The sequence below is a fragment of the Bombina bombina genome, chromosome 2 (assembly GCF_027579735.1).
Source record: "Bombina bombina isolate aBomBom1 chromosome 2, aBomBom1.pri, whole genome shotgun sequence".
Classification (NCBI taxonomy): domain Eukaryota; kingdom Metazoa; phylum Chordata; class Amphibia; order Anura; family Bombinatoridae; genus Bombina; species Bombina bombina.
The window spans coordinates 1,141,503,206-1,141,519,935 of NC_069500.1; the positions used below are offsets into that span (position 1 = coordinate 1,141,503,206).

The 16,730-nt window shown below is 36.1% G+C and overlaps 1 protein-coding gene across 1 annotated transcript in view; it reads left to right on the top strand.

Moving 5' to 3' along the window:
• The window catches only part of ANXA10 (annexin A10), a 157,961-nt gene that overhangs the window by 108,348 nt on the left and 32,883 nt on the right, over positions 1-16,730 (top strand). Inside the window, exons 9-10 of the mRNA XM_053700841.1 lie at positions 9-104; positions 10,099-10,157. Of these exons, the coding sequence (XP_053556816.1) occupies positions 9-104; positions 10,099-10,157 (155 nt within the window). The remainder of the gene's footprint in view (positions 1-8; positions 105-10,098; positions 10,158-16,730) is intronic.

The following is a 16,730-nucleotide window of genomic DNA, read 5'->3' on the forward strand; positions in this document are numbered from 1 at the left end:
TTTTAAAGTGTTTCAGGAATTTCAGAATGTTTCTGGACAAGACATAGCTACAGCCATTAGTGAATGTTATGATGGATACTTCCAACAACTTCTTCTGGCAATAGGTAGGTGAATTGTAAAAAAAGAAAAAAATGTGATTATTTACTGTGCAGACAACATTTGGAGAGAGCTGAATGGACACTACTTCCATATTGCCATGCTTAGATATTTGCATACCATAATTAGAATATAACATAGAATCTGTTTTGTCTTAATTCATTACTAAATGAAAACTGCTGGGCACAACTACATTGTCACGGTTACCACTCACCATGTTATTGTTCGCCTCCTGTGTCTGCATCTCTGTTTAAAGCCATTCTCTTATTTAACCCCTTACTGGTGCCAGTTCTCAAGCTCCACATCTTCATACTTGGTGATGATGCCATATTGGAGCATAGGTATTCCACTCTGTGTCACAGATCAGTGACATTGCCAGCTTTTTGACAGCTGTATAGTACATGTCTGTAGTCGCCGCATTGCTCCCTATAATATTCTTATAACTATTCTGTTGAAGTTGAGTCAATCAGTTATTTGAAGTATTAGAAAAGAACATAAATAAACAGAATGCGGGCAGCAATACACTGCCCGGATTTATCATTGTTCAAGCACAAGTAGGGGCTGTCAATCACCCCGGGTGAACATGTGTGGGGTGATTTTAATCCGCTAGCTAAAAATTGGCGCAAAGGTTAAGAAGCAGCTGTCTGATGACCGCTGCTTCTTTAAGGGATGGTAAACTCGGCAATATATCTTTTTAAAAAGAACATGCCAAATTTGTTCTAACATTTTGTTTAATACTTAGCTCAATTATACTTATTTTAATAATCTATTTATTACAGATTATGTTACACCACTGGTCCTCCACCTTTTTTTTTTTTAACTGTATTTTTTTTTTTTGCCCAATCATAAGCTCAGTCACCTGGCCCATTATAATTTTTGCATTTCTCTACACGCATCCTTAGTAGCATGTATTTATATAGGGCTAGATTACAAGTGGAGCGCTAATTTATTATTGTCATAAAACGCAATAAATAAGTGCCATAATCAGATCTCTGGTTATTTTTTAAAAATGTGCCCAGTTGCCCCCAACATTTAGTGTAGTGTGCCTTTTAAAAAATAATAAAAATATTCATTTACATATATATATATATATATATATATATATATATATATATATAATCTGCTGCCCATCAATGCTCGACTTACCCTTTGCTGTGCTAGTAGTCATGCCTCACTTGTAATACCAGCACACATTTGCATGCGCTGATATTACCAACTTTAGCGGAAGTGATATTTTACAGAGGCTGATTTATCAAGTGTCGGGCGGACATGCCTGACATCAATAGCATACGCTGTCAGCATTTATCATGTCACAAGCATTTAGTGTGAAATGCTTGTGCAATGCTGCCCCCTGTGCATTCCAAGCCAATCATCGTCCGCTAGCAGGGGGTGTCAATCATCCCGATCGGGATGATTGCTGTCCACCACCTCAGAGGTGGCAGATGAGTTAAGAAGCAGCGGTCTTACGAAGGCTCGGGCAGAAACTGCTGTATTCACAGCATGATAAATCAACCCTATAATCTAGCCCATTGTGCTTAATGTCCTTTTTAAATGGAAGGAATACATTTGCAGTATTGTCATGACAAATGTAGTTAACTCAGTAATATAAGTATATATAAAACCTATAATAAGATAAAGCCATACTAATATTGTTGGGTTCAAAACATGCTATGCCCCATGAATTCATTGTTTATAATTTATATGTGGTTTCTTTTTCAGATTATTATACAATGTTTATTTTCATGTCGGTTGTTTGAAAGGAACATATTACTGCAAAAGAGATTGTGCATAAAAGCGATTGCTTCTGCTGCACAAAGGCTTCTATCTCCTTTTGTTACTCATTGTCTGCATTGTTACCATGGAGAGAAATATTAAAAAAAAAAAAAGATTCTTAGCTTCTATCTGTTTATGCTGTTAAGTAGAAAATCATACATTTTATGTTCTTCATTGTTATTGAAGGGGACAGCCAAGGCAATCATTTTAGGAGTATGGTTTATATTAACAAATATAGGCTAAATGCTAAAAGCATTATCATTACGTAACAAAATGTTATAATAATTTATTTATTCACCAACAGTGACTAAATACATCAAATAGGAGTTTTTTGCTCATGTTTACATCAATCTGTGTATTTTAAGTTATCAAAGCTTTAAATGTACAGCTACTTTTGTGTTTTTTATTGCATAGTCAATATACATAAACCACTATTATCATTTCAGGGAAAAGAGTTCATATTCCAAAAGGGACTACATTTATAGATAACCCCTTTGATGAATAAGAATCTTTTATTTGAAAGCAAAAGTTGATTTCCATATGAAAAAAGTTTCCAATATGGTTAATATGGCACATATATCCGTATGGAGCTTGATGCCCCGTGTTTCTGGTGAGCCTTCAGGCTCGCCAGAAACACAAGTTATGAAGTAGCGGTCTAAAGACCGCTGCTCCATAACCTGTCCGCCCGCTCTGAGGCGGCGGACGCACATCGCCGGAAATCAAGCCGATCCAATACGATCGGGTTGATTGACACACCCTGCTAGCGGCCGATTGGCCGCATATCTGCAGGGGCGGTATTGCATCAGCAGTTTACAAGAACTGCTGGTGCAATGATAAATGCCGAGAGCGTATGGTGTCGGTATTTATCGATGTGCAGCGGACATGATCCCCAATATCGGATCATGTCCGCTCGCACGTTCTTAAATAGGCCCCTTAATGTCTATTAACAAAAACAAATTTTCAGTAAGAGTAATCAAAATGTGGAAGTCTTTGCATGAAAACGTATGAACTTCCAGTTCAACAGATAGCTTCACAAAGGGCTTGGATATATTTTGACTAAATACAGAATCCAAAATAATGATTCCTTTAAATGGGTTGGCAACATTTAATATATTACTGTTAGTTCACATGGCAATTTGTTATTATAAAACAGGGATATGGAGGATTTGTTTCTAATAGTTGAACTTGATGGACTTTTAGTCTATTTTTTTTTAACCTTGCTATATTACTGTTATGTTGCTATGCATTACAATGTACTTAAATGCAATTTTTGCAACTTTTATTTGAAGATTAGAAACATAGAGTATAACTTGTCTTGAGATTTTAATTTCTTCAGGATCCTGCACTAATGTGGTTTACAGATCATGTCAGCTGTAGGTAAAATCTTCTCCCTTCTTAGAAATGAGGAGCCTAAAAACACTTTCTTTTTTTTATCTGAAGGGATAAATAATGAAGTTCAATCTGAAAAAGAAATTAGACAATCAGATCTCATATTTATCCTAATGTGCTCAAAATCACGAAAAAGGTTAAAGGGACATTAAACCCAAACGATTTCTTTCATGATTCAGATAGAGGATACCATTTGTAAAAAGTTTCCAATTCACTTCTATTATACATTTTGTTCATTCTTATGTTATTCTTTGTTGAAGAGATACCTAGGTAGGTAGCGTGCACATGCCTGAAGCACTACACGACAGGAAATATATCTAGTGCTCCTGCTAATGTATAACATTGTTGCTAAACTGCTGCTATATAGAGCTGCAGACACGTGCACACTCTTGAGCTTACATTTCTGCTTTTCAAATAAGTATAAATAAGTATAACAAGAAAATGAAGACAATTTGATAATAGAAGTAAATTAGAAAATTGTTTAAAACTGTATGTTCTGTCTAAATCATGAAAGAAAAAAAAAATGGGTTTTATGTCCTTGTACGTAAGTGAATACAGTATTTAAATAACAAATTGGAACCTTCTATATTATAAATTATAATTTAAACTTGATCAAACTTTTCAAAACACTTAGATAAAGGTAAACTTTAAAAATAAATAAATCAAATCAAATAACTTGGTTGAATTAAAACTGAAGTGAATGGAAAAGCTTTAATGATATCTTATTGAATTTTGTTCTCTATGTGTAGATGTTTAGAGACAATTTGAAGTAATCTATAAAGGAGCTAAATTCCAATCTAGATAACAATCTTGTCATCAGTATTAATATGATCTGTTTAGCTATTTTGCCATTCTAAGCTATTGCAAACACTTTGTTGACAGCAACCAATGTCAATTAAAATAGCCACCAATGAGAATAGGAATATAGAGGCTGGTTGAGGGCTAGATTACCAGTGGAGTGCAATCAATAGCACTGGACAGGTTGTCTTTTACGCACTCAAAGAATTACAATCATTCTGGTATTACAAGTGGATGATTAAATATTTTGTGGCCAAAATTTTAATGGATATCGCAGGGAGTGTAGTGTTTGAGTGCAATCCAAAATAGCCTCAAGCAAATATTTGTGCACAATTTTATGAGGGTAGAGATGAGGCATGATAAATATGTTCGGATTATGTTAAATGGAGTTGAGTTAGGAGACCCTGTGATTAAATTTTCTGTTGAATGGAAGGCATAAGGTTAAGGGGCTCTTTGGTTGGGGCTGCACTGGATGGAGGATATTAGGTTTGGGTCCCTTTGGCTGCACATGTGCTAGGTTAGAGGTAATTTGGATAGGTGTGTTACCCAACTGGTGCCTTTAGATTGGAGGTGTTAGGTTTGGTAAGGGTGTGATCAGTAAGGAGTCACAAAGGGGTGATATCATTAGTAGGTAGGTGTTCGGAGAAAAATTAGTACTTAAGACACTGAGTGTATTTTGGTGATGTCATATGGTATTTCTTTTTATGCTGTTGTTTCTCTCTGCTGTTGTCTTGTATGTAGGAAATGTAGATACTTCAGAAGTATTGTATACTTCCATCAACATTAATCATATGTGTATCAAAGTTAAATATAGATTAAAACATTTGAATTGTTTTGGTACTGTACTACTGTTTTACCAATAGGTAAACTAGTTTTTGGATGGGATTACAATCAAAGTTGGAATACACCCAGGTTTTAGGAAACACTAGGTATTGTTGTGTTTTGCAACTAATGTCCATGCCTATATGGTCATAACTCTTGCTAAAATAATAATGTACCCCAAAATATCACTTTATGCCTACATGGATTTTACATTGTAATTTTTTATTTTGGAATTATAGATATTTTTATTGAAGCTTTTGAGGTGTCATTATAACTATCCTTAATGGGGGTTTAAGACCTTAACGCAATATAAAATGCTTTTGAGCTATTCTTTAAATGAATAGTCTAAAAAAGTGTTACAGTTCTATAAAAGTCCCATGAATTGCTGAATTCTACATGAAGTTTCAGTCATGTGACTAATTTTCACTACTCAAAGAACCTGTGCTCCTTCTGGTGAAATTACTCTTTCATGGCAAGATGCTCACAAACTTACAGGCATGGAAAGAAACTACACAAGATCATTGAGGGCTTTTGTTGATAATTAAATGGTAATGTAGGAGTATTTCCTTCACATCTACTGCCCTGCATAACTAGATAAAATTGGCCTTTCTAAAATAATTTGAAGGACTTTGAAGCAATGGCTATACTTCTTAGATAGGATCACCAGAGCAGAGAGCTTTAGCTCTTAAAATCCCTAGTGAGAAGGCTAAAAGTACCAGCATGCTAACGGCTAGATTTGGAGTTTGGCGGTAAAAGGGCTGTTAACGCTCCACGGGTTTTTTTCTGGCCGCACCATAAATTTAACTCTGGTATCGAGAGTTCAAACAAATGCTGCGTTAGGCTCCAAAAAAGGAGCGTAGAGCATATTTACCGCAAATGCAACTCTCGATACCAGAGTTGCTTACGGACGCGGCCGGCCTCAAAAACGTGCTCGTGCACGATTCTCCCATAGGAAACAATGGGGCTGTTTGAGCTGAAAAAAAACCTAACACCTGCAAAAAAGCCGCGTTCAGCTCCTAACGCAGCCCCATTGTTTCCTATGGGGAAACACTTCCTACGTCTGCACCTAACACTCTAACATGTACCCCGAGTCTAAACACCCCTAGCCTTACACTTATTAACCCCTAATCTGCCGCCCCCGCTATCGCTGACCCCTGCATTACACTTTTAACCCCTAATCTGCCGCTCCGTAAACCGCCGCCACCTACGTTATCCCTATGTACCCCAATCAGAATCAAGTTCAATCCGATTGGCTGATCCAATCAGCCAATCAGATTGAGCTCGCATTCTATTGGCTGATCGGAACAGCCAATAGAATGCGAGCTCAATCTGATTGGCTGATTGGATCAGCCAATCGGATTGAACTTGATTCTGATTGGCTGATTCCATCAGCCAATCAGAAAATTCCTACCTTAATTCCGATTGGCTGATAGAATCCTATCATCCAATCGGAATTCGAGGGACGCCATCTTGGATGACGTCCCTTAAAGGAACCGTCATTCGTCGTCTAGTCGTCGGAAGAAGAGGATGGATCCGCGCTGGAGGTCTTCAAGATGGAGCCGGTCGTCATCGGATGGAAGAACATAGAAGATGCCGCTTGGAGAAGATGTTTGCCGGTCCGGATGTCCTCTTCTTGCCGGATAGGAGGAAGACTTTGGAGCACCGGATTATGGATCGCCAACCCCCGCTTGGGTTGGATGAAGATCTTGGAGCCAGGACGGATCGGTGATACCTGGATGGTGAAGACAAGGTAGGAAGATCTTCAGGGGATTAGTGTTAGGTTTATTTAAGGGGGTTTGGGTTAGATTAGGGGTATGTGGGTGGTGGGTTGTAATGTTGGGGGGGGGGGTATTGTATGTTTTTTTTTACATGCAAAAGAGCTGAAATTCTTGGGGCATGCCCCGCAAAGGGCCCTGTTCAGGGCTGGTAAGGTAAAAGAGCTTGTAATTTTTGTATTTTAGAATAGGGTAGGGAATTTTTTATTTTGGGGGTCTTTGTTATTTTATTAGGGGGCTTAGAGTAGGTGTAATTAGTTTAAAATTGTTGTAATATTTTTCTTATGTTTGTAAATATTTTTTTATTTTCTGTAACTTAGTTCTTTTTTATTTTTTGTACTTTAGATAGTTTATTTAATTGTATTTATTTGTAGCAATTGTGTTTAATTAATTTATTGATAGTGTAGTGTTAGGTTAATTGTAGGTAATTGTAGGTAGTTTATTTAATTATTTTATTGATAGGGTAGTGTTAGGTTTAATTATATCTTAGGTTAGGATTTATTTTACAGGTAAATTTGTAATTATTTTAACTAGGTAACTATTAAATAGTTCTTAACTATTTAATAGCTATTGTACCTGGTTAAAATAAATACAAAGTTACCTGTAAAATAAATATTAATCCTAAAATAGCTATAATATAAATGTAATTTATATTGTAGCTATATTAGGATTTATTTTACAGGTAAGTATTTAGCTTTAAATAGGAATCATTTATTTAATAAGAGTTAATTTATTTCGTTAGATAAAAATTATATTTAACTTAGGGGGGTGTTAGTGTTAGGGTTAGACTTAGCTGTAGGGGTTAATACATTTATTAGAATAGCGGTGAGCTCCGGTCGGCAGATTAGGGGTTAATAATTGAAGGTAGGTGTCGGCGATGTTAGGGAGGGCAGATTAGGGGTTAATACTATTTATGATAGGGTTAGTGAGGCGGATTAGGGGTTAATAACTTTATTATAGTAGCGCTCAGGTCCGCTCGGCAGATTAGGGGTTAATAAGTGTAGGTAGGTGTCGGCGACGTTGTGGGGGGCAGATTAGGGGTTAATAAATATAACATAGGGGTCGGCGATGTTAGGGGCAGCAGATTAGGGGTACATAGGGATAACGTAGGTGGCGGCGATTTGCGGTCGGAAGATTAGGGGTTAATTATTTTAAGTAGCTTGCGGCGACGTTGTGGGGGGCAAGTTAGGGGTTAATAAATATAATATAGGGGTCGGCGGGGTTAGGGGCAGCAGATTAGGGGTACATAAGTATAACGTAGGTGGCGGTCGGCAGATTAGGGGTTAAAAATTTTAATCGAGTGGCGGCGATGTGGGGGGACCTCGGTTTAGGGGTACATAGGTAGTTTATGGGTGTTAGTGTACTTTAGGGTACTGTAGTTAAGAGCTTTATAAACCGGCGTTAGCCAGAAAGCTCTTAACTCCTGCTTTTTTCAGGCGGCTGGAATCTTGTCGTTAGAGCTCTAACGCTCACTGCAGAAACGACTCTAAATACCAGCGTTAGAAAGATCCCATTGAAAAGATAGGCTACGCAAATGGCGTAGGGGGATCTGCGGTATGGAAAAGTCGCGGCTGTAAAGTGAGCGTTAGACCCTTTAATCACTGACTCCAAATACCAGCGGGCGGCCAAAACCAGCGTTAGGAGCCTCTAACGCTGGTTTTGACGGCTACCGCCGAACTCTAAATCTAGGCCTAAAACTGTTGCTAGTGCATGTTAAAGTAACAGAACATCTCATTAAAAATTGAATAAATCCAATATGGTGAAACAATTATCCTTAAGGTGTGTATACAAAAATATTAACTCATTAATGGATATGGAACTCTAATTTCAACTTTCAAGATTCAGACAGCGCATTTTATTTCTGTATGAAAATTAACTCTTTATTATTTGTTTAAACTTGGTCCGTTTCCATGAGAACAAACTGAGGCAAGCTCAGGAGTATGGCCATGTTTTGAACACCAGTTTTTGCAAATACTGCTGCTTTATAGTGCCCAAGAAATGTCCATGGTACTGAGCCTACTTTCTCTATCTTGAAAATGAGATATATTTTAACAAAGAATACCAAGAAAAAGAAGTCATATTTAAAACAAATGGAAGGAAAGTTTAATTATGATGTATGTTACCTTTTGATCAGAATATTATTATCTGACATTATTTTATTAATGTGTTTTTCCATCAAGCCTATCAAGCTGTCCTGTAATATGGAATGTGTATGAGAATGAATGTGATAAAAAAAAATGGCTTAACATGCACTAAAACCTTTCATTAGTACTCTTGGATGAATTGAAACCGAGGTTGTAGTACGAAGTCATCCAAAAAAATGTCAGATGAGAGATGGCAGTTAAAGCCCTGATTGTAATGGTCCATAATCTGAAATGGCTTTTCAGACCATAGAAATTGTCTGAAATAGAGTTTTATTATTTAGCGGTTAACCATGATTCTTTTATTTTTTTTATTACTATTTGTTGCCCGTTGTTGTAGAATCTGAGAAGTCTAATGGTTCTTTCAGTATAAAGAAAGTTATTGATATTTATATGGTAAAAAACTTTGACTTGTTTTAACTTCCATTAGATTTGTTCATATAACATCTGGTTCAAATTAACAAAGCCAGTTCAGAAACTAAAATGTTGTTTTATGCTATGTATACAGATACTTCCCATGCCTAAATTATTTTATTCTTCAATATAATTGAAACCATCTGATCAGCCATCTCAGTTTCAGCTTTTAAATGCCTTTCAGTGCCTGGCTCAGCAGTACCAAATGTTTATGTGTGTGTGCTAAATAATGTTCAACAATGCCTGTAGCTGAATTTGTCCCAGACAAAGAAAGAGACATTATACTTTCTGACAAGAGTCTTACAACGTATTATGGCCAACAGACATCATCAGATGTGTTACAAAGTAATGTAAAATTAGATATATCATATATATATATATATATATATATATATATACTAGTAATTTTATTATAGAAACCTATTTAGATTATCCACTTATTTCATAAATATATTTATATGTTTCATTATTTTAAAGCATATTGGTATTGCCAATCAAAAAACAAAAGAAAGATTAGAGATTGTGTACAGAAACAGAAACTGCATTTTCATCACTTTTTTGGTGGGAATACTAGTAGAAATGAAGAAATACTAGCATTAAAATGTTTTAGTTAATTTTTAGTTTTTGTTCATATTAAATCAAAATACAGTTTGGCTGATTATCTTCTGGTTACTTATTAAACATTGATCAGAAAAAAATATACAAATTACAGAAAAACCTCAATGTTCTACTGCATGAAAGCTGTGGTTGTAACTTAGCTGCTAGTTAATTGAATGGCTTGTAAAATTCAATTTAAGCTACTGCGCTTTCATGATACACAATATAAAATCAGGCTATTCATAAAACACAATCAATATTAATTAGATACTTTGCTTTGTATATCTTCACAGTTTCGTGTGTTCGAGACAAGTCATCGTATTTTGCATATAGACTACACAGCGCAATCCATGTAAGTAATTATTTTATGAATTATACATAAAAATGAAAATGATTTCTAATTATTTGCAGTTGAGTTGGTCCAAGAGTGAACTCTAGTCCACCTGCATTTGTTTGTATGAATTGCTAAAAATATTGTTTACTTTTTTTGTTCAACACACAAAAGAAAATTCCTGAGTTTATGTCATTACTGAATGAAAACCTTGAAATTAAAGAAACAGTAAATATTACAGAATTCTTAAAAATATTTAGTACTTGTAACTTTTTTTTTTTTTTTTTAAAGTGCCATTATACTGCATATTTGCACCCCTTGCATGCTTGTTCTCCTGTATCCCCAGTTTAGAGGTTGTTTTTTTATCTGTGACAAGACAGGCACCATCCACCCCATAGACTCTGCAAGTGCTCGCTACCTCTGCTATGCATTAGAGAATATAGAACAAAAATAATCAGTAGATAGTAAGCGATTTTATCTCACTGCACCATTTATCCATATTACTACCCCGTGAACTCTCTCTGCCTCTCCGCTCACTTATTGCCCTTTCTATCCCTCCCTTATTGGCTGTATACAGCTTTGAGAAGATAAGAGATAAAGAGACAATATCAACTTTTAAAGAGACATGGAATCTGCATTTTTGTTTCATGATTCAGATACAGAATACAATTTTAAAAAAACTTTCCAATTTACTTCTATTACCAAATTTGTTGTTGTTCTCTTGTTATCCTTTGTTGAAGAGATATCTAGATAAGTAGCGTGCACATGCCTGGAGCCCTACATGACAAGAAATAGTGCTGCCATCAAGTGCTCTGGCTAATGTATAAAATTGTTGCAAGAATGCTTCCATATAGTGCTGCAGACGCACGCACACTACTGAGCTTACATTACTGCTTTTCAACAAAGGATAAATGAAAAATTTATAATAGAAGTAAATGGAAAAGTTTAAAATAAAGAAAAAGGGGCACCACATAGCATGAATCTGTAAATGTCTGTGATATAAGATAAAAATGCAACTCACAAACAGGCTGAAAATACACAGCCCAAACAGGCAGACTGATGCTAAAGTAGTCAGCTCACTATATCACCGGCTCAGCTGCTTCAGAACGCCACCATTCTTATATGGACCAGGAGGGACGATATTAGTGCATGAAGCTCTTATTAGAGTACTCTGCACGACTTTAGTGAGCATACTGCTACTGTGAACTGTGACCACTGCCGACACAGACTGTATGAGATCTACTGAAAATAAAATACTATCCAGTTACGGCTACCAAAATATATTTCATGTGAAAGAGAGACTATCATGGACAAGGAGCCGAAGGAAACAATATTTATTTATTCATGGCACGTTTCTTGGCGAAAGCACCGTTTCATCAGGCAACAGATGCCTAAGGAAATGTCGCTTATGCCTGTCTTTATTAATTTGATATATACCTGTGACATGTTCTCCACTCTCCTTTCATTTCCTGATTAGGGCTAGATTTATCAAAAAGGTGGAGAAGAGGGTAGGGAAGCAGTGGTATGATGAATGCTGCTTGATAAATCGTGACTGCAGGTTCTCACACAGGAAGGCAAAGGGCTTGATAAATCGAGGCTTATGGGGCTGATTTATCAAATGCCGGGTGGACATGATTCGCTGTAGTGAATCATGTCCGCCCGGCAACGCTAAATGCCGACAGCATAAGCTGTCGGCATTTAACATTGCACAAGCATTTCTTGTGAAATGCTTGTGGAATGCTGCCCCCTGCACATTCACGGCCAATTGGCCGCTAGCAGTGGGTGTCAATCATCTCGATCATATAGGATTGGGACGACTGTAGTCTGCCATCTAAAAGGTGGCGCATGATCACTGCTTCTTAACTTATGTTTCCGGCTAGCCGGAAACATTGGGGGTAGATTGCAGCATCCGCTGCTTGGTAAATCTACTCCTATGTATCGTGTGACTTAGAGAGCAGTCCCACCCGCTCTCTACTTAGGCGTTAATGTGCAATCCCGAGAGAAAAGATTGTGTGAATGCGCATTTGCCCATCATAGATCCGATTTAAACAATGTATCATACTTATTGTACATACTTATTGTTAATTCTGCAGCACAAAATGAACCATTTTTGAGACACATATATGTTAAAAATGTATTATATTTTGAGCCATATTTATTATTTTTGGTTGTACAGCTATTAAAACGTATCTATTAATTGAATATGATTAAAGGGACATGATACCCAAATGTTGAAACACTTGAAAGTGATGCAGCATAGCTGTAAAAAGCTGACTAGAAAATATCACCTGAACATCTCTATGTAAAAAAGAAAGATATTTTACCTCAAAAGTTCCTCAGTAGCTACATCCTATTGTAAAGGACTTCTAAGCAGCAAATCAGTATGTCTGTCCCGGGACAGCAAAGGGATTGAGCCTTGTGCACTCTCATGTTATTTCCCTATTCAGTTTAAGCAAGTTTACTATGAAACCTCATGAGAAAGTCAAATCTCATGAGATCACAGTAAAAGAGTTCATGACCTCAGCACTGTTGATGCTGATTGGCTGCAGTTCATTTCTTCATATTTTTTTTTTTACCTGCAGCTGGGCATCAGCTGAATTATAACTTTTTTTTTTACACAGAACTTACTCTGCTGAGCTGAGGAGATTGTGAGGAAAAATATCTTCCTTTTTTACATAGAGATGCTCAGGTGATATTTTCCTGTCAGCTTTTTACAGCTATGCTGCATCAGTTTCAAGTGATTTAGAATATGAGTATTATGTCCCTTTAATGCAAGATTGAGCGCTAATATAACCCTTTGCGCTTTGTAATTGTATATTCATAAAATCAGATTATGAGTAAAAAATTATTATTTAAAATTTGGATGCTAAAAAATAACTTATTTTGTATTAATAAACGGACAGCTGCGGTATTTTAAAGATCAGCAGGTAACTGAGCTATTCTCTGCACAGATTACGTAGGCTGGGATTTCTTTTTGATTGCCAATGCGCATGTCTCTACAGTGCACACTCACAGAGGCCGTCAATCATCCAGGTGCATGCACAGAACGGAAAATAAAATGTATTTTATTTTTTATTTTTGCTATTAATGCCGATCGGCAAGTGTTTTTTATTGGATCTTATAATTATCCCAACCCAATATGATCGGGATGATTGACACACGTGAATGTGCAGGCGGCATTGGACAAGCAATTCACAAGAAATGCTTGTGCAATGATGAATGCCGACAGCGAATGCTGTCCATCTGCCATTTGATAAATTGGCCCCTATGAGTTAATTAAAGGACCAATAGAGTAGAATTGCATAATAATTAGACAATGTAATAACAATTACTCGGTATCTCAAATGAACTTCAATTTTTTTGTCTATCAAATTTTCCAAGTTACTTTCATTTTCACTGCCCCTGTATCACATGACAGTCATCAGCAAATCACAAAACACCTATATGTATGTACTGCGAGCTCTTACACATGCTCACTAGGAGCATTAGAAAGTGTGCACATTTTAATAACTAAAATAGATTGGAAAGTTGTTTTTTTAAGTTACATGGTCAATCTGAATAAAAAAAAGTTTGATTTTGACTTTAATCTTAGAAAGAAATATGGGCGGACTTGTTTGGCATATTGGCTCTTATATGCTGTACAAAATTGACATATTAATATGAAATAATCGAAAACACTGATGTACATATGACAATTATGTATCCATTGTTAACTGTGCATATGCAAACAACTCATAGCTCAGATTTTAATACCAGTATTTCATGAATTCCTGGCTGTAATGAATAAGGTCAAGTTAAAACTGTTATAAGGGAAAAGAAAAACACAAGCGCCCACAATGGACCTCTAAGGGTAAAAGTTTTAATGTAAAGTAAAATTGCGCTAAAAGTGCACGTACAAGATAAAAACAAAACAATAGCAATAGTGATTAGTGTCACCGTATGCCGCTCCTTTGCCAGACCGTTTCGATCTTGAACTTAAAGGCTCCTGTTAAAATCCTTATTTCATCACCGATCTGGTGTACATATTATTTACCAGGGCTGGTTCCCTTTTCACGGACTGGTTGGCGTTGCTGCGGTAACCCTCTGTTCCTCAACGCGTTTCATCTGGGAGCGCCCAGACTTTTTCAAGAGGTTATACATTGATACTGAAACTAACATGATATGAAAAGCTGCTCTTTAGCTCATTGGCAAATAAGAACAACTCCCACAGATCAATTGATAGGCATAAAAAAGTTCTTTAATTCATAACAGAAAGGTCCATTTGTTTGTAGAAACAAAAACTATGACACTTTCTACCTTATAGATAATACAAAGATAGAATGACTGTCTTTTAAACCTTATTTGTTTGTTTGTAAATAGATATAATGTAAATGTCTTCAATAGTTTTGGGTTCAGAAAGGACATCAAAAATAAAGCTTCCACTGTGAGTGAAAAAACATTGCTATATCTTACGTTTTCAGCTGCAATTAAGAGATAATGGGACATGCATTACTTGTTCAGAGCTGAACAACACCACTAAGCCAATCAGAGACTGCCTGAGGATAGCTGCCAATCAACTCTTTGTGGGGGTTTACAAAGATAGATTTTTTTTTTTTCAAGCACCAGTGAAATATTAAAAATGATTTAGCACATTAGTGCTTTTTATTACTATGTTCCTTTATGTCCATTTAAAAGAACATGTCAAATTGTCACTTAATGTCCACAATACATTTTGTGAAATAGGACGTTATTTGATTTAGACGTTGTGTTAAAACCATAGTATATACGTACTTAGCAAAGGCTGGCAAGGTATACCGTACAGTATATGGGTTATGTAAAAAATACTGTATACTGTATGTAGGCTAATATGTCATTTGTACGTGCCACAATTACGTTATGAACACAGTAATACAGTGTACAGCTGTGTGTACAATAAATACTTTTATTATTTATCTTATTTCTATAAACTAAACTAACATCGGACGTATATGCGGTAGAACTTTGCATGAACAGACGTTATGAAGCGCATAACTGTATAAAGAAACATTTGTTTTATCATTTTGTAACTGTTGTATAGTTATAGAGGTCTATTTATCAAGCTCCGAACAGAGCTTGATGCTCCTTAAAGGTTCGCCAGAAACACAAGTTATGAACCAGCGGACTAAAGACCGCTGCACCATAACCTGTCCGCCTGCTCTGTGGCGGCGGGCAGAAATCAACCCGATCAAATACGATCGGGTTGATTGACATCCCCTGCTAGCGGGCGATTGGCCGCAAATCTGCAGGGGGCGGCATTGCACCAGCAGTTCACAAGAAATACTGGTGCAATGATAAATGCCAACAGCATCTGTTGTCAGCATTTATCGATGTGCAGCAGACATGGTTCACTATAGCAGATCATGTCCATCCGCACAATGATAAATGAACCCCCTTGTATCTAATCTATAGTGGATTGTATATAGTCTATTGTAAAAGTAGATTCAAAATTTGTAATTACAATAAGGCATGCTTATTTATTGTATTAACTCAATATTTCTGTCCATTTGGGCCCTATCTAAAAGTAAATTGTTACTATAGTGTCTTACATAGATTGAAATTCATAGTAAGTAGTATATGCTATTTTTAGTTGCATATGTTAAACAGCATTTTAATAATTAGAAGCTATTTAATTATTTATTTAGGGCCAGATTACAAATGGAGCGGTATTTAATATTCCCGTTCGCGCACTAACCGCTAGAATTAAGGTTTTTGCACGCGTCTGGTAGCACTTGTATTACAAGTTAAAAGTAAAAAGATTTTGCTTGCATGCTAACCCAATGCGCTCAAAAAGCGAAACTTAAAAAATTGCAAACGCCTTAACGTATTCCCCCATAGAAGTCAATGGAGGGGAAAAAAAAGAGAAAAAAGAAAAATAACACCTACTTGTGCGCAAACCTGAATGCATATTCTCAAGTTTGCTAACCCTACATGAAAATATTAATATTTCATATAAAAGAATATGTCCTATGTATTCATAAATAAATATTTCTACATATATTGTGTAGATAAACTATATATCTATACCTATATATATTATATATATATATATATACACTTATTTAGACATGTGTATGTATGTATCTCTATGTTAAAGCCCTTTGCATGACTTAATTTTTTCTCTAACATCTGAGACCTCTTATCTTTAATCCCTTGTAACCTTTTATGTGCAATTTTTTTATATAATAATTTTGGTTAGACAGTGTTTCTATGAGTGTAACTGTACTTTTAAAAGTATTTCTGATGTGCTTTGTGATACTTTTTTGTTTCACATAAGAGGTAACCAGCGCTCTGAGGACACGCTCTGCCAACGTGTGAAAACTTCAATTGCGCTCAAGCAATTGCGTTTACTTTTAACTTGTAATACGAGCGCTACAAACGATGCAAGCAAACAGCTGCAATTTACCAGTATCACTTGCACGCAACTGTTAGCGCGCCACTTGTAATCTGATCCAATACCTGAAAAAAATAAAAAAAATATGTTGCCGTCTCCTGAACTGCAATTAGGATTGCTTTCTTTGTAATATGGTGAAAAGTAAATGTGAATGTTTTGCTTGTAATTTGCTGCCCTCTGGTGCT